The 25,233-nt window shown below is 37.9% G+C and overlaps 1 protein-coding gene across 7 annotated transcripts; it reads right to left on the minus strand.

Annotated features, from left to right (window-relative positions):
• Positions 1-34: 34 nt before the first annotated feature.
• Positions 35-25,224, minus strand: LOC116181895 (DNA topoisomerase 2-like). Of its 7 annotated transcripts, XM_031502343.1 has the most exons (8): positions 24,299-25,224; positions 24,130-24,212; positions 23,686-23,847; positions 9,156-9,519; positions 5,773-6,332; positions 3,797-4,218; positions 598-2,072; positions 35-455 (listed from the first exon to the last, which is right to left on the minus strand). In XM_031502343.1, exons 3-8 carry the CDS (start codon positions 23,722-23,724, stop codon positions 259-261), a joined length of 3,057 nt encoding a protein of 1,018 aa, XP_031358203.1. In that variant the 5' UTR covers positions 23,725-23,847; positions 24,130-24,212; positions 24,299-25,224; the 3' UTR covers positions 35-258. The 7 variants fall into 7 exon arrangements, with proteins under 7 accessions (XP_031358203.1, XP_031358204.1, XP_031358206.1 ...); XM_031502344.1 differs by lacking the exon at positions 23,686-23,847; XM_031502346.1 differs by lacking the exons at positions 23,686-23,847; positions 24,130-24,212; positions 24,299-25,224 and adding exons at positions 16,751-17,224; positions 17,287-17,412.
• Between the last annotated feature and the right edge of the window lie 9 nt (positions 25,225-25,233).

Genomic DNA, 25,233 nt, shown 5'->3' on the forward strand with positions numbered 1-25,233 from the left:
CCTAAACCTAAACCTAACCTAACCTAACCTAACCTAAACCTAAACCTAACCTAACCAAACCTAAACCTAAACCTAAACCTAACCTAACCTAACCTAACCTAACCTAACCTAACCTAACCTAACCTAACCTAACCTAAGCCGGATCAAATTAAGAATCACAGGTGGGTTTTTATTAACTGTCTAATCCTCAAACCTTCCTTCGATTCCCAATCGAAAGAAATGATGACTTCCACCCATTTCGGATATAGATGCAACTTATCAGATAAATTTTTTAACGCCGTCGCGAAGGGCGGCATCATCGAGAATACTCTCTTGTGGGCCAGAATAAAAAAACGGGATGATATGGCCAAGATGAGCGGAAGGAAGCAGACGAAATTGAAGGACAACGAACTTGACGGTGGTGTCGGTGTTGTACTCTTTGTAGTTCTCGAGGATCTTCGGCGTTTTCTCGGAGCCTATTCCAACAAAACAAAATATAATTAAGTTGGATTTTGTTCCTACCCCTCTTCCATCATTCATGAGCTAAAATTGCAATTTTTATCATACACCGAAGTAGTGTTGCACCCACTAAGTATAGAAATAAGGGATAAATCTTACCGTTCAGTAAAGGTTCGAGAACGTGCTCCTTATAATTATCCGTCCACGTGCCGATCGGTAGTTCGGTTATTTCGATCGTGTTGGGCCCAGTAACGGCGACCTCTCCGCTCGTCACGTACCGCTGGTCGCCGCAATCTTCGATGGTGCCTGTGAAATTCTTATACCACGGGATCATGGGGACGGGTTCCTCGCCGTCGAGCATGTTCCGGAGGTTCTGCACGATCTCGCGCGGGTTGTAATTGGGAATTTTGGTCATCCACCCGGTTCCGATGCCGTCTGCGCCGTTAACGAGGATCATCGGTAGAATGGGAATGTACCATGCCGGTTCGATCTTTTTGTTATCGTCGTATTCGTTCTTGAGGAGGGGGTCGTCGTCGGGATGAAAAATGAGACGGGTGAGCGGGGACATTTTCGTGAAGATGTACCTGGCGCTGGCCGAATCTTTTCCGCCGCACAGGCGAGTGCCGAACTGGCCGATCGGTTGCAATAAGTTTACGTTGTTGCTGCCAACGAAATTCTGCGCCAAATTTACGATGGTTTTGCATAGGGAGACTTCGCCGTGGTGATACGCCGACATCGCGGCAACAAAACCGGAAAGCTGAGCGACCTTGACTTCGCGCTTGTCGTTGCGTTTGAAGCAAGTGAACAACACCTTCCGTTGACCCGGTTTCAAGCCGTCTACCAAGCACGGTATGGAGCGCACATTATCGGCATTCGAAAAGAGTACCAGTTCAAAGTTTATAAAATCGGAGTAAGAAACGACCCGGGTGTCTTTTGTATATAAGTACTTTTCGGGTAAACCCTTCGCTCTGCGACGTTTTGTCTCCACCATGAAGTTTGTGAGCCACTCTTTACGATGCTCTATGTGCTTCTTACTGAAAGCTAGCACAATGTGATCGTCATCCTGCTGACCACTATAGCGAAACCGAATGCGATGACGCGCCATATTTGAGAAGTATTCCCTCATTTCATTCGATCCAGAGGTACCCAAACCTTTGTAGTATTTGATCGTGTATGTGTCATGATTTGGCGTCGCACTCTTCCATTCTTCAAACTCCGGTATGGAATAAAAACTATGAACCTCGTTACGTTTGGACGCCTTAACGATGGGCGTTATAAACTCCTCCAAGTAATCGCGACGTATTAGAGCTGGCCAATTGCTATGTATGAAGTTAATCAGTAAACCTTTGATGTGAGAACCGTCCTGATCCTGATCGGTCATGAGCATAACCTTCCCGTACCGCAAAGTATTCATCTCGCTGTCGTCCTCATACTTTTTATTAAAATTCAAGCCCAAGATCCTGACGAGAACATTTATTTCGACATTCTCCATTCGTTGGTTATGCGTTGCCTCGCGGACGTTCAACAATTTTCCCTTAAGCGGAAATACGCCGTAATAATCGCGACCAACTATACCCAATCCGGATACGACAGACGATTTAGCGGAATCTCCCTCCGTTAGGATTAGCGTACACCTAAAAGCAAGATTGAAACTATACCTACATCCAGTAGAAATGCCCCCCCCCCTCCTCTCGCCCTTCTTAAACTCTATAGGGTTGTCATCAGACCTTTTTAGCGCATTTCAAACAAACTATCTTAACGAACCAATAGGTGATCCTCTCATTTCCAACCTTCTACGCCTTATAGCCACCCAGAGGCGGCGGAGAAAGGGGTAGAGATGGAAAATTCAATTACAGTAGAACCCTGATTATCCAATTATATATGAACATATTGTATACATATGTATTGTTACGTAAACTATGTCATGCGATTTTATTGAAATCGACACCTTAAATTACGCCGGGTCACCCTGTAGGTATAATACACAATTTCCACCATATCATTTGAATTTGAAGTCAATAATCGCCTTGTATGTTGTTTATTTTATCGTTCAGAAACTACGTGTTAAAAGATTAGGGACATTTGGAAATAATTGAGTTGTTATTTTGTAAGTTTATCGCCGATCTTTGCGATAAGAAGTTCGTTATCGCTGCGTAAGTTGTAGCTGAGCAGTTGTTTTGTTCGCCGTAAGTAAACACAGGTGTAAGTTTACTGAAAGACGCGCAGCGCAATAAGTCGATAGAAAACGAGGAAGCGGGACGGGAAAGGAGACGGAACAACACGGGACTATTGGTGGATGTTAATGGGTGTATGGTAGTTCTTGCAGAAGAAAAGCTTAATTGGTGTTCTATGACTTAATAATGCGTCATTATAAAAGTGAATGTTGCAATTCCAGTGGTTTGGTATTGGTGTCAAAGTTGTAGCTAGTCAATTAATTGTGCCCACCGTGAAAGCCTAGCGGAGACAAGCACCTTCCCGTGGTAACTTCGGGCTTAACGTATAAGCCGACTTTGAACTGGCTATGAAACCACGCTAGCCGCTTAGGGTACAGTTAGCATCCCACTCTTATCGATCCCTCAGCCGAAGAGAGCGCGCTCCGCCCACCTAAGCAAACTATTATTTCCAGCCAACAGACGCCTCAAATATAGTCAGCGGCAAACGCGTGTGGCGGACGAAGCGACCAGGACAGGGGACGCAATAAGCACAATAGCAGCCCTGTACCTGAAACCTATATGAAAGCAGAAATCCGGAAAGGCATGCTGGGCGAGTTACAGCTACTATATATACACTTTAAAATGATACACGTCCTGTTATGTATTATCTTTATCATTTATAGAAAAACCATTGATTTTTTCATGTTTATTAATGCAGAAAGGTAAAACCTTACACCTGGGGGAGTTGGCTACAGCCCAAAGCCGGTAAGGGTGGGTGGGCGGAGCTCATCCCAATTTAACTGCTACTACACCACCAACAAGAAAATTGGTTCTCTTTTTCTACAATCGAACATGAATGAAAATGCCCCCTGGAAAAATAATATGTGACTCGTGGGTCAGTGACCGTTTGGCATTGCACATAGCAGTATAAAAAGGATCAAAATTTAAAAAATGTGTAAATTAACTCTGTTACCCGGATAAGTGGGGTTCTACTGTACTACGGTATTTTCCCAGATACTGACTTCCAGCTCTTTTTATACAACAGTGTAAATTTGTTGCAGCGCCATCTAATGCATAAATCCACAAGCGCTAATTTTACAGTTTTGGAAGGTACACGTTTATACTGCTGCTCAATAGAGGGCGTTTATGAACAAAAATCACAGATGCTCTTACTACCTACTCAAACTCCGATGTAAATTCCTTACCTATGACTCATTGGCCCGCCCGCCATGTTCGCATCGGCCAATTTCGGAATGTCCTTCAATTTCGTCTGCTTCCTTCCGCTCATCTTGGCCATATCATCCCGTTCTTTTATTCTGGCCCACAAGAGAGTATTCTCGATGATGCCGCCCTTCGCGACGGCGTTAAAAAATTTATCTGATAAGTTGCATCTATATCCGAAATGGGTGGAAGTCATCATTTCTTTCGATTGGGAATCGAAGGAAGGTTTGAGGATTAGACAGTTAATAAAAACCCACATGTGATTCTTAATTTGATCCGGCTGAATGGCGATGCCGCCCTTATTTTTCTTCTTTAGAAGCTCGCCGACGTACTTTGTGATCATGTCGACGACGTGATCGACGTGCTTGCCACCTTTACTCGTGGCGATGCTGTTCACGAACGAAACCTGAAAAGTAAATTGTGAACAACCCATGTGAAATTATATATTTGATAAGGGCCATTTAGATAGATCCCAAAGAAAGGTATAAAACCGATTTTTAACAAGCACAAATTAACATTAATTGACCACAACTTCCGGGCGTATATGCTACTAATGACAACAATCCTTAAATCATATTATGCGCGATACCGCGATAATCGTGTCACACCCATGTCCAAAACGTGCGTGTGATCTCGTCCAACAAGTGATAGAAGACTTTAATAAATGGTGCCATAAAAATAAATTAATAGTAAATATAAATAAAACATCTATAATAGATTTCCGCAATCGCTCAAGATCAACCTCAAATACAATATCAACAACGGGCACGGTTAAATATCTTGGTATAGTAATGGACACTAACCTAAGATGGACTAGCCAGATTGATGAAGTCGTTAAAAAACTAAATAAATCATTCTTTGCAATAATGACGTTAAGGAATTATTTAAATAATAACTCCCTGTTAAGTGTTTACTACGCGTTGGTTCATTCGGCACTAAATTACAATATCATAGCCTGGGGCCAATCCACAGAATTAAATCGCTTGTTCTTGGCGCAAAAACGTATCATACGACTCTGCGAAACATTCATTCATGTAGAGAGACCTTCAAAAAACAGGGCATACTAACAGTCACCTCCATCTACCTATACAAACTACTGACTAACTTCCATGCCCACAAACGGATGCACAGGACACACACCCAGATTCACGGACACGACACCCGAGGGAAAGACAGTTTCTACGAGCCTAAACCGAATTACGCCTTCTACAAACGGTCCCCCATGTTTGCCGGAACCCACATGTACAACCTGCTCCCGGAAAAATTTAAAGCCTGCAAGTCCCTGGGTATATTTCGTAGGGAAACAAAAAAATTTTTAATACGCAACTGCTTCTACACCATTGACGAATATGTGGATGGATATAGAAATAAATGCTTTAACTACTGTGATATACCTGTGGCTGTGTGATATGTGATTTTCTTTTTATATTTTTATGTGTGTATTTTATCTTTTTCTCGTTGACGCCTCCTATGTACATTATGTATGCCAAAGGAAAATATAATGACTAATGTTCAATCTTACCAATTGTCAAATTAAAAACATTTGTTTATCTGGAAATATTTGCGTCGTATTTGTGTTATCTTCAGTCGTTGCAATAAGAAATTTGTTATCGCCACGTTAGCTAATTAGTTTCAAGATAAGAAAACACAAGTGTTTAACTTATTGGAAGATACGCAAAAAGGAGGAAGGAAAGAAGGCGAATCGGGCGTTGATCGTGGGCGTTTTTGGTATTGGAGGCTTTTGGTGTTACGGTCAGCAGAAGTTGAGCGTATTTTGTTACAAGAGAATTTTTGATATTGCTGCTGAATTTTACTTTGGATTTCACACACCAGGCGCATAATCTAAATGAACATAGTGAGTTTATAAAATGTGATCAATTAATGTGTTGATAAAAGTTGATTTTACGCTCGTTTTAATGAGATAACCATGGTTAGAATCTGTGAAAAACTTAGTACCTACCTGTCGAAACCCGTAGTCGGATGTCGTAACTGCCACCTCCCATCGTTCATTCGGACTTTCGTATATCAACTTATGGGTGTCGTCCCCGTCATCGTCGTTATTCTTTATGTACAGGTCTATGTATTCTTTAAAATTTTTCACCGGTAGCTTTTCGCCGTTTAAAAACACCTTGACCCCACGAGTCCAGGCGGCCACATCGAATGCGCGTTTAGAAAAGAGCCCGACGATATCGTCGTCTAACTTTTCCATTTTAAACTTTTCCAAGTCCGGAGAAAAAGTAATCTTCGTAAACTCCTCCCCGGAATATTCCTTGATCTTCGGTTCGGACGTCTTCGTCATGTTCGCGCCCCACGACTGTTTAAAATGCTTTCTGTACTCTCTGCTTGAGGTCTCCACTGTAAACTTTGTACTGAAGACGTTGCACAGTTTCGCGCCGTACCCGTTTCTACCGCCGGTAACCTTCTCCTCTTCGTCGTTGAAGTTGGACGAGGTCAACAAATGGCCAAAGATCATGGTGGGAACGTACATTTTCTCATCCTTGTGCATCACGACAGGTACACCTGATGGAAAATGATGGAGTTACAATATATCCACGCTAGTTGTATGGTTCAAGATAAATTTTACGAAAATTTTGCAGCGCGCTCTGTACGATGAAAAAAAATTTTTTCATCCCCCTAAAAGGATGTTTTTTTCAAAAATCCTGAATATCTCGGAAACGGCTCAAATTGTCTTGTATTTTGTCATAAAAAAAGCTCTACTAATAAATATCAGAAGAGAACTTTACCCACGTCAATAACGGTAAGTTATTTTACATTTTTTGATTTGCTTAAAATAGTGGTCGAGGAACTTCCATATTAACTTTCTCGAACTAATTTTAATATTCCTAAAGGAATCGCCCTACGAGAACCATGCACATTAACAGGTTTTGCTCGAATCCAAACAAAGGATTGTGATTGTTCCAATGTATGGAAAATTGTATTTAATTTCAGTAATACTAGTACCTACTCCTTTGGTTGGATTACAAATTTGTTTAGCATTCAGAGGAGGGTGGAGATTTTTAGGCCAGTGCCAGAGACGCTCAATTTTATGTTATGCAAAGTGAGGTATTCGACCCTTGTAAATGTAACTAAGCCGTAATCCTGCAATGCTAAGAAACACTCCTGCTTAAAAGAAGACAGGTAGTCACTATAACACACAATGGCAATGGGTGTTCCTTCAAAAGCCCAAATGTAGCACAATAACCGTAAACCTTTCCTTAGGGATCAGTCCTAGGACCCATTCTTTTTCTCCCATATATTTATTGCAGTGGCAGTTATCTACCTATGCAGAATGCACTCTACACCGTTAAAATGTTAAAGCACATTTGTGCAGCGCCTTGTGCGATAAATAACATATTGTATACAAGGGCATTCGGCAGTTTCAAAGGCAATTAATTAGGGCGTTTACTCGCACGAAAAAACGTAATTAATTGGGCCTAAATTTTAATATCAACACAGTTGAACATTAGCGTTTTATTCCAGTGCGTAATAACAATATCTCGTATTATTTTCGTACAACTAGCTGGAGCTGGTTTGTCGGAATTCGAAATACGTATGCACATTTTCGCTTGGCTTTATACTGTGGGATAGCAGTTTGTTGTTGGACAACCTCTACCTTAATTCCCAGATTGATATATTTGTATTGCTGGTGTAAATATTAAATGTAAGTGTACCTAGGGTCCTTTTCCAAACAATCTTTCGCGCCACTGACAAATACCGGAAATACGTCAAATAAGATGCAGGTTAAGCATTTTTATTTATTAATTAATTAATCTCATTTTCCCAATATTTGAGGTTAGGAACAAGATTTTGAAAAACGGTTTTCACTGGCCTCTTGGGGTGTTATTTGGCTACTTTTAAAATAAAGAAAAAGTCATATCATTCCATTTGATTTTTTTAGGAATTTGGATCATAGTGTTAAAACTAGCCCCCTGGCGGAGAAGGATTCAACTAAATTAACTATATTTTGGTTAATTCCCATTGCCTAAGGAATGCTCTTTTCAACGATACCATTTTTGATACAATCGGTCAAACGGTTAAGAAGTTAAAGCATGTTATTGCAAAAACAATTGAACGCCCCACGCGATCTTTGTTTTTGAAATAACCGAGTTTTTGTTTTTACGAAAATGATAGATAAACTGGTTCTCTTTAAAAATGTGAAAAATGAATGTTTAGTTTATTGTGTGAAATTTAAAGAAAATGCAATTTTAAAATTTAAGATGCCAGTTACGCCCTCTGGTGGTCATAGTCTTAGTGGGTCACCCGGTACAATGGGGAGAGAATACCACCCAATCAGCGAAGGAAATTTTAGTAAGTTGTCAATTGAACATAAATCTTATTCCCAAAATTCATTTTTGTGATTACTAGAGTTTCGTGTTAACATTTCCAAAATAAAACCGCATGCACAATCATTTCACTTGCACAATGAGATTAATTTATGAACCCACCATCCTGTTACTTGTATAACAATTTTCAGCATAAGAAACCCAAAAGAGCATTTTTATATTTTGCGCTCAATTGGCTGTCATATTAATTAATTTGAATATTGTTGCTTGGGCTTCACGGAAAATAAACCTTGTTCCCTCCTTAAATCGGTACTACACCAATTGACAGTTAAGAAGTTGTTTTGGTTGCATAAAATTAGGTGACCGGTTCAGATAAGAGATTTTGTCATTTAAAAGTAGACCTAAACAATACACGTAAATCCCTATGTCTACTTCTTAATAAATATAGCACTATCTTTATCTACATTCTAAAAAAACTACAGTATTGCAAGTAGCGCCCTCTAGTACCCTGAACCACAGGTCTGCTGTGACATATGTAACAAGTACTTACGTAAAAAACTGAAACTGATTCACGAATCATTATCATGGGTTACAAATTACGATTTGCCTATTTTATAAAATGGCGGTTAATTATAGAGAACTTGGAGACATTTGTTCTTGGTAAACAATCACCTCAAGAAGCCCCTTTGAAACATGTAACTTTCTAAGGTGTGAAAGCTCGTCACAATAAATTAAAAGACTCTCTAAATTCTCAACTTTTTGTCATACCTATAGCCCTTTAGTCCGATTGCTCAGATTACTTCCGTATGGCGGTTATAATGATCAAACCTCTCATGTTGGTAGTACGGAGTTGTGGTTTATTTAAACAAATTGAGAGAAAGCCGAGCCGGTATACCATTTTGAACTAAGCTGAGCAAACACACTGAAGGTTTAAATGCTGTGCGATCAAAAATGAGTTGCTGTCGAGTCACCTTTGGAACTTTTGTTTACATGGGAAATCGTATTTAACTTGAACTTCCAAAGGCGACTCGACAGCAACTCATTTTTGATCACCCGTTACCTTGCCCGTTATTCCACACCGAAATGACATTGTTCTCTTGATTTATCTCTATCTTAATGCAATCCATCTTCTTGTCCCTCTGTTTATTATCGGCGGCATTCACGAGGATCTCATCGAATATTTTGTATAGGCCCGGCACGTAATCGATCTTCTTTTGCACCATCTTACTATTCTCCGTGTCGTAAATCCACATCGGCTGTTTGGTGTGCTCCACCGAACCGATGTAAGCGTCGGGCCGTAGAAGTATATGCTCCAATTGGGTCTTTTTCTTAAAGGTTTTTTCGATTGTGTTCTTATTGGGGCCCGCCGGTTTCGGCGGAGGCGATTCGGCGTCACCATTTTTACTCCTGTTTGTTAACATGTCCTAAAACGAAAAGAAGCGGTCTTTAACCAAGAGACGGTTAAATGTCAAGAAGAAATCTCACCCTTATATCGGTCATGTTAAACGCTTATTTGTTTAACTAAACTACCATGTACAAAACTCAAAAGTTTATTTGCCAGTACACGTTGACGAATTTAAAGAAAGATCTCGATTAAAGATTAGTAACCCGTTTGAACGTTTGGAGGGAAGCGACATTCGGATAGACACTCTATTGAACCTTTGAATATAAAATTAGGAAGAAGTCTAAGCCTGTACCTACTTTCGCGTGGGTGTCTAAAAGTACCTTGAGCGATAGATGGAGCCACGAAATGAACGTGAAAAGTACCTTTGGATTTATATGCGCGCTTTCCGAAGGCAGTCACTGCTCTTCCTTCTTACAGAGCGTTTTATGTGTAGGACAAAGATAGCCTGAACTCTCCTACTTGCACTCATTGATTTGTTACCTTACTCATGTTGATAATGGGCGCGCGTACATAATTGAAAACGCTGCAAATACCAATTTAGACACAGAAAATTTCATAGAACAAAAATTGTAGACAATTAAATTTACTATAAAAAAGTCCGCGACGGCATATATTGTTGTGTTATTTTGTTTTAGTTGTAACTTGAAAGAAATTATAGAGCGTCTGGATGTGACAATTTTGTTTAGTTCAATTAATTAACCGGGGGGGTTATTAATAATTTGAGACACAGGATTGCGTAAATTTCATGTTATAGTTTTGGTTCAATTTCTTAGAAGTGTTCTGTTTTTATTTTATTCCTAGAATTTTTTTCGATGTAAATTTCTTTTTTAAATTTTATTTGCCGTTAACGAGGTATAGCGCGAAGTAGAGATAAGGTTCTTCGCAGAATTGCCGGGCGTACGTGCCGTTCAGCAAGAAGTTGAAAAATCGACGCTTCGCGTGATTGGCGGACGGGATGTTGAAGAAAGGAGAAGGGCTTTTGGCTTAAATAGAAAATTTTTGAAGAGAGCGGGGCTTTTTGGTCGTGACAAAGCCAACCGGCGCTTCTTCGGTTACGTGATTTTTGAATTTTGTGGAAGTTTCTTGCGTAGTGGATCCAGGTTTAGTTAGAATTTTTGTCTGCCGTTTAAGAAGAATTTTTGAAAAGTTTAAGAAGTTTGTCGCTGTCCTGTTTTTTTTTTTTATTTTGCGGAAACACGGAAGTTTTGAAAATAATTGTGGGTACCCGAAGAGAGAAGACGTCGGTGTTTGAGTGTTTGGTTGTGTAAAAATTTTGTTGTTGTGATCGTTTACGGATACCTCTTTGTATCAGAGTACGTTACTCGGACAAATTTTAAAGTAAGTAGTAGTTAGTGGTTTGTTTTTGTCATGTTTTTTTTTTTGTAATGTTTGAGTAATTTGTGTTTTTTTTTTGTGTGTCATTTATCTGTTTAAAATTGTAACAATTTGTAAAACAGAAATTTACGCAATTTTTTGTCTGAAATTAAACCAGTCATTGCAATCCAGGTTTTGTTTATTAGAGTCAAAGAGAGGTAATTGTCGGCGTCTCTTACTTTGTTTCAAGTTTATTAAATCTGGGGGTGAAGTTTCATATTGGAATTTAAGGGAGGTATTAGCCACCGACCTGGCGAGGTTGCTACCCCTTGTCCGGACGAAGAAAAGGGGTGGTCGGACTCATTTTACGGGCCCTGAGATTTGTGTTTTTAAGAGTTTGTGTGGGATTGAGCTAGTAAGGGTAAGTTGTGTGGGTATCTTTCAGGCTTAGGAAGTTTACACAACAAATTAATTGGCGCCCAATAGCGTGAGGCATCAGGGAAACGCGGAAGTAGGTCGTTTTTTATTGAAAGTTTAAAGTTCATTGTAGGCAGGATTTATTGTGCGACGGGTAAGATTTTATTTGGTATCCGACACGATAAGTTTAAAGGATTTTTTTTTAACGCAATTATTTGAAGAGGTTTTTGGTTGTGACAGGTTAAGAAAGGGTTAGGTAGTAACGTTATTGCGAAGGGTAGTTGAGTAGAGACAGGGAAGTTAAACGAAATTTTTTTTATTTGATTTGAAAAAGAAATAAAAGTGACAGCGAGCGTAGAGACGGTTATTTGTTATATTTTTGTATAATTACAACAGCGTAAATTATTAACAAGAGAAGATTATGGATTCGAAGCCCGAGAGTGGAATTGATGTACCGACGGACGTCAGCGCAGAAATAATACCGGGGTCAGTCGACGTGCCGGAAGGAAAAGGAGAGGTCTCTACAATGGGATTAACGACAATGCAGGAAGGGTTCTTTGCTCAAATGATAACGATGATGAGTGAGATGAGGACAGAGAATAAGCAAATGAATAACCAACTGGGGGACAAATTGAGCGGTCAGATAAAAGAGATAAATAAGAAGATAGAGAACCAGAATAAAACGACAGCGGAATTAAGACAGGACGTGGTGAGAATCATGAACGAGATTAGGCAAGACATGCAGGAGAGCGTCAGAGAGGTAGAAAAGAAGACCGATGGAAATACGAGGGAGATTAGAGAATTAAGGACGGATATGGCCGAGAACATCAGCGTGCTGCACCAACATCACGAAGGGGTGAACAAGCGAGTGATGGAGGTAGAGAACCAGATTAGGATGGAGGTCAGCTACACGCAGCAGGAGTTTGAAAAAGTTGAAAAGGGATTTTGTCATATGCAAGAAGTCTGCAACAAAAATAAAAGTACGAGTGAGGAAGAATTAAAAGAACTACGGAAGGAATTGGAGAATAAGCCGAGACAGGGAGGAATACAGTACGCCAACAATTTTAAAGGGGACCTAGATCGTCTGGAACAGTTCACGGGTAAGGGAAAAGTCCACCCTATGACGTTTCTAAAAATTTTAGAGGCGACGATCCTAAACAACAGGCGAATTTTTGGGAAACTATTCACGAACGTGGACGAAATCAGCTTGATAAGAAGTGTTCTAAAGGAAGACGCGCAGATTTGGTATGACACGGTGGACGAGAAGATTGCCAACTTCGAGTCATTCAAGGAAAATTTTATAAGCCAATACTGGGGCGATTGGGAGCAAAATAAAACACGGGACCAATTAAACATGGGAAAGTATAACCGAAATAGGGGTAGCCGTGTGAAGTACCTGATGGAAAATTATTCACAATTTAAACACCTAGAAAATGGGATACAGGAATCAGTGCTGGTAAGGCGGCTGGCAAAACATTATGAAGAGGAGATTTCCCAGAAGGTCACGAAGGACGACATCACCACGTACGAAGAATTTTTAAGGATGCTCAAACGTTACGACACGGCTGACGAGGAGAAGGACGCCGCCTACGATTATAAGATCAGGGAGCAAGGACGGCAGTATGAAAAACAAGGATACGGAAACCAGTGGAGAGGAAACAGACCATACGGAGCGTATCAAGAAAGGGGTAACCGGATGGAGAATTTGAACCTAAATTACAACAATTATAACAACAATGGAAATTATAACAGGAATGCGAATAATGGGAATTTTAATAGGAATAACAACAATAGAGGGAATTTTAACCGCGAGTTTAATTATGAACAGAAATTCGAAAGGGAATATCAGAAGGACCAGAGGGAGCAGGAGAGAAGACCGGATTATGCAAGAGGAGCCCGAGAAGAGAGACGAGGGGAGGGAAATGCAGAACAGGACAGGAGACGTATTAACCAGATTTTAAAACCGACGCGGGACACCGGAGAGGAAAACAAAATAGAAGTGGTTAGAGCCGAAGTCCATCCACCACCGACGGATTTTTAAGAGGCCGCGCTATTGTCGGATACGTGTACTCGCACCCGAAAGAATTTATTCAAATTGACGACAATAGTGCGGAAGACAAATCGGACAACTTCATTACCAATTTACCAACAATAGGGGTGCTGGTGGAAGGAAAAAGGGCCAAGGCATTGATTGACACGGGGGCGGAAGTTTCTTTAATTTCAGAAGATTTCATTAAAGAAAATTTAGGAAGAGTGGAGAGTTTTACCGTACCCATTAAAGGATTAAAATTAATAACGGCAAATAAGAAAAATTTCGCCAACGTCAAAAGAAAATTTATTTTAGGGATTGAAGTAGGAGGTGAACGGCTGCAGGAAGAATTATTGGTTTTAGCGGGGATGCAGGCGGATTTAATTATCGGGATTGACATTTTAAAAATGTATGATGGAATTGTGGATATAGGAAAAGGAAATGTAAGAATAGGAAAATTAGAAGTGAAAATAGAAGACGAAAAGATCAAGAAAGACCCGGATAACGAAATGGAAATTAACGTTTGTCAGAAATGGGGGAATGAGGAGTATTGGAAAATGTCAAAATTAAATTGCCCAGAAGAGTGGTCGGAAAAGGTAACAGGAATACTGAAGGAAAATCGTGAACTTATCAATGACGAAGTGAGAATGGCGAGAGGTTACGAACACACGTTGCAAGTGGATGATAGGAAAATGGGGAAAATCCAAACGTATTCGGTGCCTTTCCATTATCGAAATGAAGTAAGAACCGTGTTAACGAAAATGACCGAAGACGGAATAATTGAGAAGGCCACAACTAACATTATCAACCCGCTTGTCATCGTGAAGAAGAAGAACGGCTCGCTTCGTTTATGTTTAGACGCGCGCGAACTTAACCGACGGACAACACCTCAGTTAGAATCGCCCCAGAAAATAGAGTCTTTATTAGGGAAAATTGGGGGGAATAAAATCTTTACGAAATTAGACTTACAAAATTCGTTTTGGCTAATTCCTTTAGAAAGAAATTCTAGAAAATTTACAGGGTTCAGTGTCGATGGTGTCACGTATCAATTTAAGGTAGTTCCATTTGGACTAGCCAGCTCGTGCGCAGCATTAGTTAGAGCAATGCAGTGCATTCTCGATAAATTCGATAAATTTTGCCTACATTATGTTGATGACATAATCATTTTTAGTGACACGTTAGAGGATCATTTTAATCACATTCAAGTAATATTGCGGGAATTGAACAGGAATGGAATGAAATTACACATAGAGAAATGCGAATTTATAAAAGACAGGGTTAAATTTTTAGGCTTTGAAATAAATAAAATTGGGATGGAAGTAGAAAATAGCCGGTTGGATGAAATTAATAATTTTCCACGACCAACAAATGTTAGGAAATTACGAGGGTTTCTGGGGATGTTAAATTATTATAGGAAATTTGTACCAAGGTATTCAGAAATTTCATTACCGTTAGTCGGGTTATTACATAAAGGGGTAAAATTTAAATGGGATGAAGGGAAAGAAGAAGCATTTAAAAAGTTGAGGGCGGAATTATGTAAAGGAATCAGGTTATACCACCCGGATTTTTCAAAAGGGTTTGTGTTGAGAACGGACGCTTCAGATGGGGCCGTTGCGGGGGTGTTAGTGCAATATCAGGAAGGAATAGAAGTTCCTATTTCGTTTGTGTCTAGGGTATTACGGGGACCGGAGCTGAAATATTCAGTGTCTGAAAAAGAAATGTTAGCGGTGATTTATTGTGTAACTAAATTAAAATTTTACCTTATAGGGAAAGAATTTACTATTGAGACAGATCATAGGGCTTTAACTCATTTAATGTCAACTCGTTTTGCGAACAACAGGATATACCGGTGGAGTCTCATTCTTCAGGAATTTTCTTTTAAAATTGAGTACATAAGGGGGAAGGATAATTTAATTGCGGACATTTTATCTAGGAACGGGTTAGGGGAGAAAGAAATAGAAAAGGAGCTAGTAGTTTGTGTAAACCAGTTAAGGGAAGAAACAGGGTTATTCACGTTAGAAAGGATTAGGGAGAGTCAGCAGGCGCAAGAAATGCAAGGGTTAATGGAGAAAGTAGTAGAGAGGGAACAGTATAAGGGATGTAAATTGCTAGAATGGTGTTAGATTTTGAGTTTGGGTTTAAAGTTTTAGTTAGGGACGATAGGGATCTCAGGCCGGAGGTGGGGGGCGGCGCCTTTTTGAATCTGGACAGGGCGGCTCGCGTGTTAGGGTCGGTTGGTTAAATTGCCCATAAAAACCCGGTAATTCCAAAGTTTTTTTTTATTTGTAGTCAGGGGAGGATTGTAATTTTGTGTTTTTGTGTTCAATTTAAAGGGGGAAAAATGTTGTGTTATTTTGTTTTAGTTGTAACTTGAAAGAAATTATAGAGCGTCTGGATGTGACAATTTTGTTTAGTTCAATTAATTAACCGGGGGGGTTATTAATAATTTGAGACACAGGATTGCGTAAATTTCATGTTATAGTTTTGGTTCAATTTCTTAGAAGTGTTCTGTTTTTATTTTATTCCTAGAATTTTTTTCGATGTAAATTTCTTTTTAAATTTTATTTGCCGTTAACGAGGTATAGCGCGAAGTAGAGATAAGGTTCTTCGCAGAATTGCCGGGCGTACGTGCCGTTTAGCAAGAAGTTGAAAAATCGACGCTTCGCGTGATTGGCGGGCGGGATGTTGAAGAAAGGAGAAGGGCTTTTGGCTTAAATAGAAAATTTTTGAAGAGAGCGGGGCTTTTTGGTCGTTACAAAGCCAACCGGCGCTTCTTCGGTTACGTGATTTTTGAATTTTGTGGAAGTTTCTTGCGTAGTGGATCCAGGTTTAGTTAGAATTTTTGTCTGCCGTTTAAGAAGAATTTTTGAAAAGTTTAAGAAGTTTGAAAATAATTGTGGGTACCCAAAGAGAGAAGACGTCGGTGTTTGAGTGTTTGGTTGTGTAAAAATTTTGTTGTTGTGGTCGTGTACGGATACCTCTTTGTATCAGAGTACGTTACTCGGACAAATTTTAAAGTAAGTAGTAGTTAGTGGTTTGTTTTTGTCATGTTTTTTTTTTTGTAATGTTTGAGTAATTTGTTTTTTTTTGTGTGTGTCATTTATCTGTTTAAAATTGTAACAATTTGTAAAACAGAAATTTACGCAATTTTTTGTCTGAAATTAAACCAGTCATTGCAATCCAGGTTTTGTTTATTAGAGTCAAAGAGAGGTAATTGTCGGCGTCTCTTACTTTGTTTCAAGTTTATTAAATCTGGGGGTAAAGTTTCATATTGGAATTTAAGGGAGGTATTAGCCACCGACCTGGCGAGGTTGCTACCCCTTGTCCGGACGAAGAAAAGGGGTGGTCGGACTCATTTTACGGGCCCTGAGATTTGTGTTTTTAAGAGTTTGTGTGGGATTGAGCTAGTAAGGGTAAGTTGTGTGGGTATCTTTCAGGCTTAGGAAGTTTACACAACAATATCTATCTTTAATCGTTTAGCCTTACCAACCATTTAAAGTTGTACCTAGTGTCCTCGTTGGTTTCAATAATATCTTTGTGCTGTGCGGGTCCTCGCCTATCGGTAAACTCGAAGGGATCGCAATGGGACGGTACCGGTGAACAGCAAAATCGGCAACGATGTCTCGGAGCTGTCTCCGACCAGAACGATCAAGTTCTCGGACAGGTGTCGCGCTCGAACTTGGTACACGACGATTCCACCCAGTTAACGGCTTCCCTCCATTACAGCCATGCATAAAATTCCTCCGACGTTACGACAAATAACCCTCCATGCGGTACAAACAATCACAGTGAAACAGGTCTCCCCGGAACTCGAACTCGAACAGTTTTACATATCCTTCGCAGCTCACATCCAATACCAAAACTCCAGTCTGATTACACGAGACCCACGACTGTTCCCACGCCGATAAGTGACAAAACAAATACTAGACTCACGTGGTAATGTAGATCCGTCACCCAAAATCCGCTGCAAATATACCCCGTATGAAATAACGAAATGACCACAAAAGAGTAAGGAATGACTCTTACCTTCGACCTGAAGCTGATGATCAAACTAAAAGCCGATAAACGCCTTGTTGCATAAAATCCGGCCAAGCCGAGTGCCAGACCAAAGCACCAATTAAGTGGATATCAATTAAATCCCGCTAAGCGGCATTGGGACAAACTCCCCAAATATCCAATTCCAATATCCAAACGGATGCCTCAATGAACACAATTAATTCCAACTTTTTAAATGCGCAACATTACTTTTCGGCGTGCTAACACAAAAATGCACTCCGATCGCCATTTCCTTGTCCCACCACCGGCTTTTAATCGTAAACCCCAAGGTAACGAAAATAGGGACTCCAAGCGGTAAAAAGAGAAATTACCTCCCGGTGGCCAAATCTATACACGACACAATTCATACTGCCTAAAGATATAACTGGCCGTCACAAATGCTTATCATATATTAATGGTTAAAGATACATATATGCTGTCGCGGACTTTTTTGTAGGAAATTAAATTCTCTACAATTTATGTTTTATGAGTTTTTCTGTCCGAAGTATCGTTTTCACAGCGTTTTAAAGTAAATGTGGGTACCTTTCGTTTTGTGACTGAATCTAAAATTCAAAGGTTGTGAGCAATTTTATTGTACGTGATAGGGTTTTGTGTGATATTTAAGTTTTATAAGGAGTGTCCTGTGCCTAAACCCCCTAGTTTTTAGGTTATTCAATATTTTTCACAAAACAATAATGAATTACATGTTTATAAACAGGATGGAGTAAGCCGTGATAATAGAAACCAAAAGAATTCCAGTAAGCAAGTGGCACAAGTAAATTATCTGCTGCAATTATTAATGTGCTCCCTATTTCCTAGTAAAATAAGATTAATTAAAAAGGCGAATTTCGAACTAGTCTTTTTAAATACTAGGAAATAATGAGTACACTTGCAGCAAACAATTAATTTATGGCACTTGTTTACTATTTGGCATTCTTTGGTTTTTTATTATCACGGTTTACTCCTGTTTATAAACATGTAATTCATTAATGTGTAACTGTTTAGTGAAAAATATTGAATAACTTAAAAACTACGGGGTTCAGGCACAGGATATCCCTTCTAAGAATTGAAGAGCGCACAACAGACCATCGAATAGAGAAACAAAATAGTGGTAGTTCCATTTGAATAAAAATAGTTATAGCACTTTGAAATCTAGAAATTTTACAATTTTTTTGTAAACACTCTGTATCATTAAATTCAACTTTCTCATTACCAAAGTGTTGCCTTTTATTCAGATTAAAATTATTGATTTCTATTTCTTAACTTTAAAATCAAGGTCGCTACGATTTATCAAAGTGGGGCTGGTTTATAGAGAATTATTCGAAAAAAATTAATAATTTGGACTGCAGAGGTTAAAAATGACATCGAATTAGCTAAAAATAAACATGCTGTTCCATTTAAAAAAATCAGCTGTGTATTGACACCGTAAACATGAGACACTCTGTACATTCAAAAATAATTTCTGTATATGCATAACATTCTATAGTTGACATTTGCACAAAAGATTTTTTGCTATTTTTTTACCAGGTATGAATTAGGAAAGACCGACGCAGTGTTATAGGACCCTGTATAATTGATATAAAACGTAAAAAACGAAGAAAGAATGGGAAAATTTTGTCTTTTTTGCATTTGACTTCAATTATCTCGTTATCTATTGCTCTGAGAGAAAATGAAGAGAAATGAATTTGATTAGAATCGAATTTTCTAGAAGATACAGTTGGTATGGAACATTCATTTTCAAAAGTTATTGTTTCTTTATGGAAAGATATAAAAAAAGTAATCCCGAAAATTAACAATCTGTTACTAAGCAAAATTCATCCTAGTCGTTGATTAATTAAAAATACAAATTAAAAAATCCATGCTTTGTCTTTCAAAGTGGGTGACTCCCAGATTCTCCCCCAATTCTTTCCGCTAGTGGAACCCTAAGCAAACCGTTTCCAACAATTGTCCCGATGATTCTTGCAAATCGATGGACTGTCAAAATTTTTTTTTCAAAATCCGAAGACTTTTGCTAGTTAACAAATGGAATAATTTCCGAAATATAACAAGAAATGTGACTCCATAATAGGCGAACAGAAACCTCTCGGAAAATGTACCTAAATTTAAAAAAATACATCGAAATCCGTCCGTCAATTTGCAGAAATCATCGAGACAACTTTTGGAAAAGGTTACTTTGGGGTTCCACCATCTGTACAAAAATTTAGAACGCTATGAGAGTTATCCAATTTGTTTGTTTATTTAATCAATGGCTATGGCTACGGTGATCGGGTTTGTCGTATCGTATTGTTTTGTTATCAAAAGAAGGGACCAAATACGGATTTTCAAAAAGATCGGCTGAATTTTACTCAGTAATAACAGATTGTTAATTTCCGGAAATGCATTTTTTTATATTTCTCCATAAAAAAACAATAACAATTAAGAATGAACGTTCCATACTAAATGTATGGTCTACTCTACAACATAGACAATTCGATTCTAAACAAATTCACTTGAATACCTCACCGGAAAAAAATGGAAAAGATCATAAAAATATCACTTCTCTTCATTTTTTCACTCGAGGCGATAGTTAACGAGATAATTGCAGTCAAATGCGAAAAAAAAACATTTTCCCATTTTTTCTTCGTTTTTTCTGTATAACAATATATTTCGAGAGTTTCCGGCCAGAGGATTATGATTTTCAGATTCAGCGGATTTTTTTACATAGAGTACATTTGGTTTTGTTGAGTGAAATGACATCCAGCCCAAACCGTACTTTTGGTGAATTATAGGGCTTTGCTTCGCGCCCTTCTGATAGTGTATTATTAGTATGGGTAAAAATAACTGTGTAAAAAATATAGCAAAGAGCTCTTGGGTATGGCTCATTGAACCTGGTGTTAGATTTGCTTTTATTCCAAGTGCATATGTATAAAATTTCAAAAATGCGTTCTATAATAGTGTGCGTTTATGGAAGAACACCATAGATATTTTTTATAAGTCCCTAAGACAATTTGAAAGATCGTGTGACAATATCCAAGGACTGTAAAAAAATTTTCACAGCATTTTTTCTTTTGTTTTTTTTTTATTTTAATATTCTTAACTTAACATATATTTTTTATATTCTTTATGTTTTCGAATAGTTTTTTTATTAACAATACATGAACATTGTTATTGAGGTAACCTGTTATGTTCATAAATAAATAAATACCTAAATAAGTTGGCACTGCGTATGCGCGAAACCAAATTTTGAAAATGGCGTTACATTTGCTTTTATTTCAAGTGCATATGTATCAAATGTCATTTAAATACATTTATAAATTAAAAAAAGTTTGCAATTCGGTTCATATATGGCCGAGATACCAAAAGAGCACTATGCATTTTGAATTGATTAGGCTCAACTTTTGCCATTGCTTTTGCATTGCTAAAGCTATGCCCATATTGAATTTCATGCAATTCAGTTCATAACTCACGGAGATGTCAAAAGGGCCTTCCTTATTATACCGCAAGGAGCTCGATAATATGTGAATTGCACTAATAATAAAAATAAAAATAAGAACATCATTTTTTTTTCATTTCCCATTTTCGCATATTTCCCTTGCGCTTTGAGTAGAATGTCAAAAAAATAACGACAGTTTCAATTTTTACAACGCTTCGATCATCCCAACCGGAACCCCCAAAAGCACCTGAAATTATAACAACATGTAGGTCAAGGGTTCGAGTCGTACCTACGCCAAATTCTTTTTTAACTAAAAAGTTTATTCAAAATTACGATGTGCGTACATTTTTTTACAAACGCTGAGAAAACAAAAAGAGATACAAAAAAAGTTATAAAAGATAAATTGTAGAGAATTTAACTTCCTACAAAAAAGTCCGCGATGGCATATATGTATCTTCAACCCTTAATATGTGATAAGCAATCAAAGATACTATGAATGCCCACGCAATCAAGATGCGCAACTTTAAATGATTGATATGGCTAAACGATTAAAGATAGATATATGCCGTCGCGGACTTTTTTGTAGTACATTTAATTGTCTCTAATTTTTGTTCTACAAAATTTTGTGTATCCCAATTGGTATCGGCAGCGTTTTCATTTAAAGTGCGCGCGACTATTATACGTACCAACAAAAGATTACAGTATTGAAATCTTCAGTGCAAACGCAATTGGGAGCATAAATTCGCTCTAAAACCGATTATATTATTATAAAAGTGGGAGCCTCTCCCCCGATTGTCACGGAACCACAAGTTCCCATTAGGCTAGACTTCTTCCTAATTTTATATTCAAAGATTGAACTCAGGGCCGAATTAAGGCCGATTTCTCACTATACATAACGTTTCCATACCATATCCTTTCCATAACCATTCCGTAAATTATTATACCTATGAAATTGACCTTTAAGTGATATGTGCGTTAAGACATTTAGCCGCGCGCTAATACACATTCTCCTTTCCGTTCACATATGGAAGGCGAATGTCATTAGCGCGCGACTGAATGTCTTACGCACATATCACTTAAAGGTCAATTTCGTAGCCTATAATAATTTACGGAATAGAATGGTTATGGAAAGGATATGGTACGGAAACGTTATGTATAGTGAGAATCAGCCTTTAAGGTTTGTCCGGGCCCTAGGCACAATGAAATTTTCGGGCCCCTTTTCATAAATTATAATAACTCGTGTTCCAGCACAGTTGTGTAGGTACCTACTTTTTCGCATATACGTTAAACCGTTCGTAGCTCCTTCTAAATATTAATTCAATTAACCGGGTCAAAAATATGCCAAAAGTGAAAGACATCTATGTCTATTCGTCTATAAAAATATTTTATCGGACCGAAGGCAACATTTTTTAATTGCAAATTTGGAGAAATACATAATTGTTAATTGTTTTTCCGATACCTAATTAGAGTTAGTTTCATCATAATCATTGAGGAATAAAGGTTTTTTTCTGTGGATGGTTGATTGTGCATTTGTTTGCTTACATTGCCTTTTTTTGCCCGTTTTGACGCATATAATAATAAGCGCTTATTTTATAAAAATAAATGCATTTTTATTCGCACTCTAGTCATTATTTAAAATAGTAGGTATATAAATATAGTGCAAATTTTTAATGTAAAGAAATAAAGCAAAAAGTACCTGTACCTACCCCTACCTATTATAGTGTAAAATTGTTGTGTTGTGTACTTTAAAATCCCACACGTTACGTTACGTGTCCTTAATTTTTCCGGGCCCCCATCCTTCCCGGGCCCTAGACACCTGCCTATAGTGTGCCTAATTGGTAATACGGCCCTGATTGAACTGCCTTTTTGTGCAATTACTCGATATAATTGTTTATTAGGTACTCTAATGCGTGTTTGACAGAAACTTTCATCTCCCGTTGCCACAGAACCATGCACGTGGGCCATCCTCCAAGCCCAATGTTGTGCAGGTTATAGTTGGCCCTGATCTTCCTAATCTGGCTTCTATTTGTAGTCCAGTCATTTAAGGCAAAAAATAAGGCCAACCTCGGAATGAGAGATAATAAGCTGTAAATTTCTGTAAACCTTTATTTTGTCATTCTGGAAGTTGTCTCAAAAGTCACATAAAATCTCGTGTCCGCGTCTAAGATATTCAAGGTCAAGGTCTCAAAAATCGTTTTTTTTTTTTTTGCAAATATCTCGTTTCCTATGGTTTTAATGCCATTTGTACTTATTATAAAAAGTGTAGGGAATAAAATTATCTACACCTTTAACCCCAAACATTTTTCTATATACTCAACGGTTTTTGAGATAAAGGACGGTGTGCGGGCGGCGCTTATTAGTGGTTTACACACGTAAGGTGTGCTAACACCTGACATTTCAAATCAAGTTTATGTAAGTTGGATTAAAAGTACAATAAAGACTCAAATTTCGAACAAATGGAGAGGAGAGGAAATAGTAAATAGAAAAATACGAGAGAGGATGAATGGGAAATACAACATGCGTTGCCATCTGTGTTTACGTTGGCCAAAAAACACCCGCTTATCTAAACTTAATTAGCTTACGCAGCGATAACGAAACTTCTTATCGCAACGACCAGATTTACAAGAGATAACTTTAATTAGACACTCGCCTAATTAATTCTAATGTTCCTTAACTGAGCAAGAAAAATTAAAAGGCGATTATTTAAACAAATATTAAACATCCAATATTCTAATGCAAAACATTGAACTAATATGATCGAAATTGCGTTTAATCTCAAGCAACAACCAAATTTAACGCTCAAAGAAAATTAAAATTCACACATACAGGGTGACCCAAGTTTTCTAAAAGGAAAATATAAAAAAGGCTTGGGTTCATCTTTTTAAGGGCGTCCAAAGGTTTTTTTATACATCAATCAATGCACGATGCTTTTCTTAAAGATTTAGACCTTTAATTTTACATAAATAAAATAGCGGTACCTCATACAAGACGTTTCTTTTGCGGGGGACGTTGTTCATACAAAATATTATGCTGGAGACAACTCTCTTTACGATAACAATGACTCCGTCAATCAAATTTTCTATTTCGTATCCAGAATTACATCAGGTGCTAACTAATTGGCGGTGAGGGATGCTGAATTTCTAAAATTAAAGGTTAACATCAAGATTTTCGTCGTGCCGGAGACTGGGACGGGCCATAGAAAAATTATAATTATTTCTTTTAAAGGTTTTGTTAGTATTTTTGATGTACGTCTCCATTTTTGATAAACGTTATGAATAGAGTAAAATATAATGAAGTTTAGTAACGTTTATATTATAATTTTTTCTCTATGGCTATCGATTTCGGCAACATTGCCATCATCAGGCCTAGCTATAAATATATTCTGTATTATATAAACAACATAATCTTATACTTGTGCTTACCGTCAAGGTTTTAAAGGGCAGCGTATTTATACATGTCATGAAGTGCGTTGCGTGTTACTGACGAAAGTGGAAATGGAATGACTCTATTGAATGATAAAAACATTAGTAGAATTGAAACATCACAAACAACCAATATTATATAAATAAATAATTAAATTATCCAACTTACATAGAAGATAAACTAGTAGCAACGTTGTGTAAAGTGTGGTTATAAAGTGTTAAAGTGTGGTTATGTTGTTTGCAGTGGCGTGTATGTGTAGGTTATTGAATGGGGGTATTAAATTATATATGTGTGATGTGTTGAATTCTGTGATTTCGTTGGTGGTGATTGTGTGGGTGTTTCTGAGTGCTTTTTGTATTTCGAAGTGTTCTAGTATGGTGAGTTTATGGTAATTGTTGCATTTGTGTAATAATTTAGTGTTGTTAATGTTGATGTCGTGATTTGTATTTTGTATGTGTGTGCCTATAGCGGAGTGAGGTTTATTTTTCTTGTGTTCATTGAATCTGATTTGTATATTACGCGTGGTCATGCCAATGTATATGCGGTTGCATTGTGAACAATTTATTTGATATATGCCTGATTGTTGATGGTGTGGTTCTTGTGTCATTGTGTTTTTGAGTATTTTTTTTTTGTAACGTAGGGTGCGATCTTGTTGTGAGGTTTAAATTGTGTGACTTTAATGCGTTTTTTAGTTTGTAATGTATGTGTTGATGGTATTCTATTGATATATATTTATTGTTGGTTTTGTAATGTGGGTATATTGTATTGGTGATGTGTTTTTGTTTATTTTTATGATATATATTGTGTAGGTATGTATTGTGAAGAGTATTGGTTATTAATGCCTATTTGAAAGATTGTATTTAGTTCTGCATCGTATTGTTCTTTGTTGAGTGGTATAGTAAGCAGTCTATTAAACAGAAAATTAAAGGCTGCAGTTTTTATGTTATGTGAATGATATGAGTGTGCCGGTATTATTATGTCTGTGGTGGTGGGTTTGCGGAAAATGTTGAAAGTAATATTGTCTGTGTTGTTATGTATTGTGAGGTCTAGGAAGTTAATTTGATTGTTGTCTTCTGTTTCTATAGTAAATTTTATTTTTGATA

Source organism: Photinus pyralis, unplaced genomic scaffold (assembly GCF_008802855.1).
Source record: "Photinus pyralis isolate 1611_PpyrPB1 unplaced genomic scaffold, Ppyr1.3 Ppyr1.4_unclustered_Scaffold2738, whole genome shotgun sequence".
Taxonomy (NCBI): Eukaryota; Metazoa; Arthropoda; class Insecta; order Coleoptera; family Lampyridae; genus Photinus; species Photinus pyralis.

What these genes read in the sequence shown, in the direction of transcription:
- LOC116181895 (XM_031502344.1), bottom strand. Translation starts at nt 24,168, where the DNA reads ATGACATGTATAAATACGCTGCCCTTTAAAACCTTGACG. An exon ending in GGTGTGGAATAACGGGCAAG is followed by an intron (nt 6,333 to 9,155) that starts GTAACGGGTGAT and finishes ATTTTCCATCAG; the next exon opens with GTGTACCTGTCGTGATGCAC. An exon ending in GGCGGGCCAATGAGTCATAG is followed by an intron (nt 2,073 to 3,796) that starts GTAAGGAATTTA and finishes TCTTGCTTTTAG; the next exon opens with GTGTACGCTAATCCTAACGG.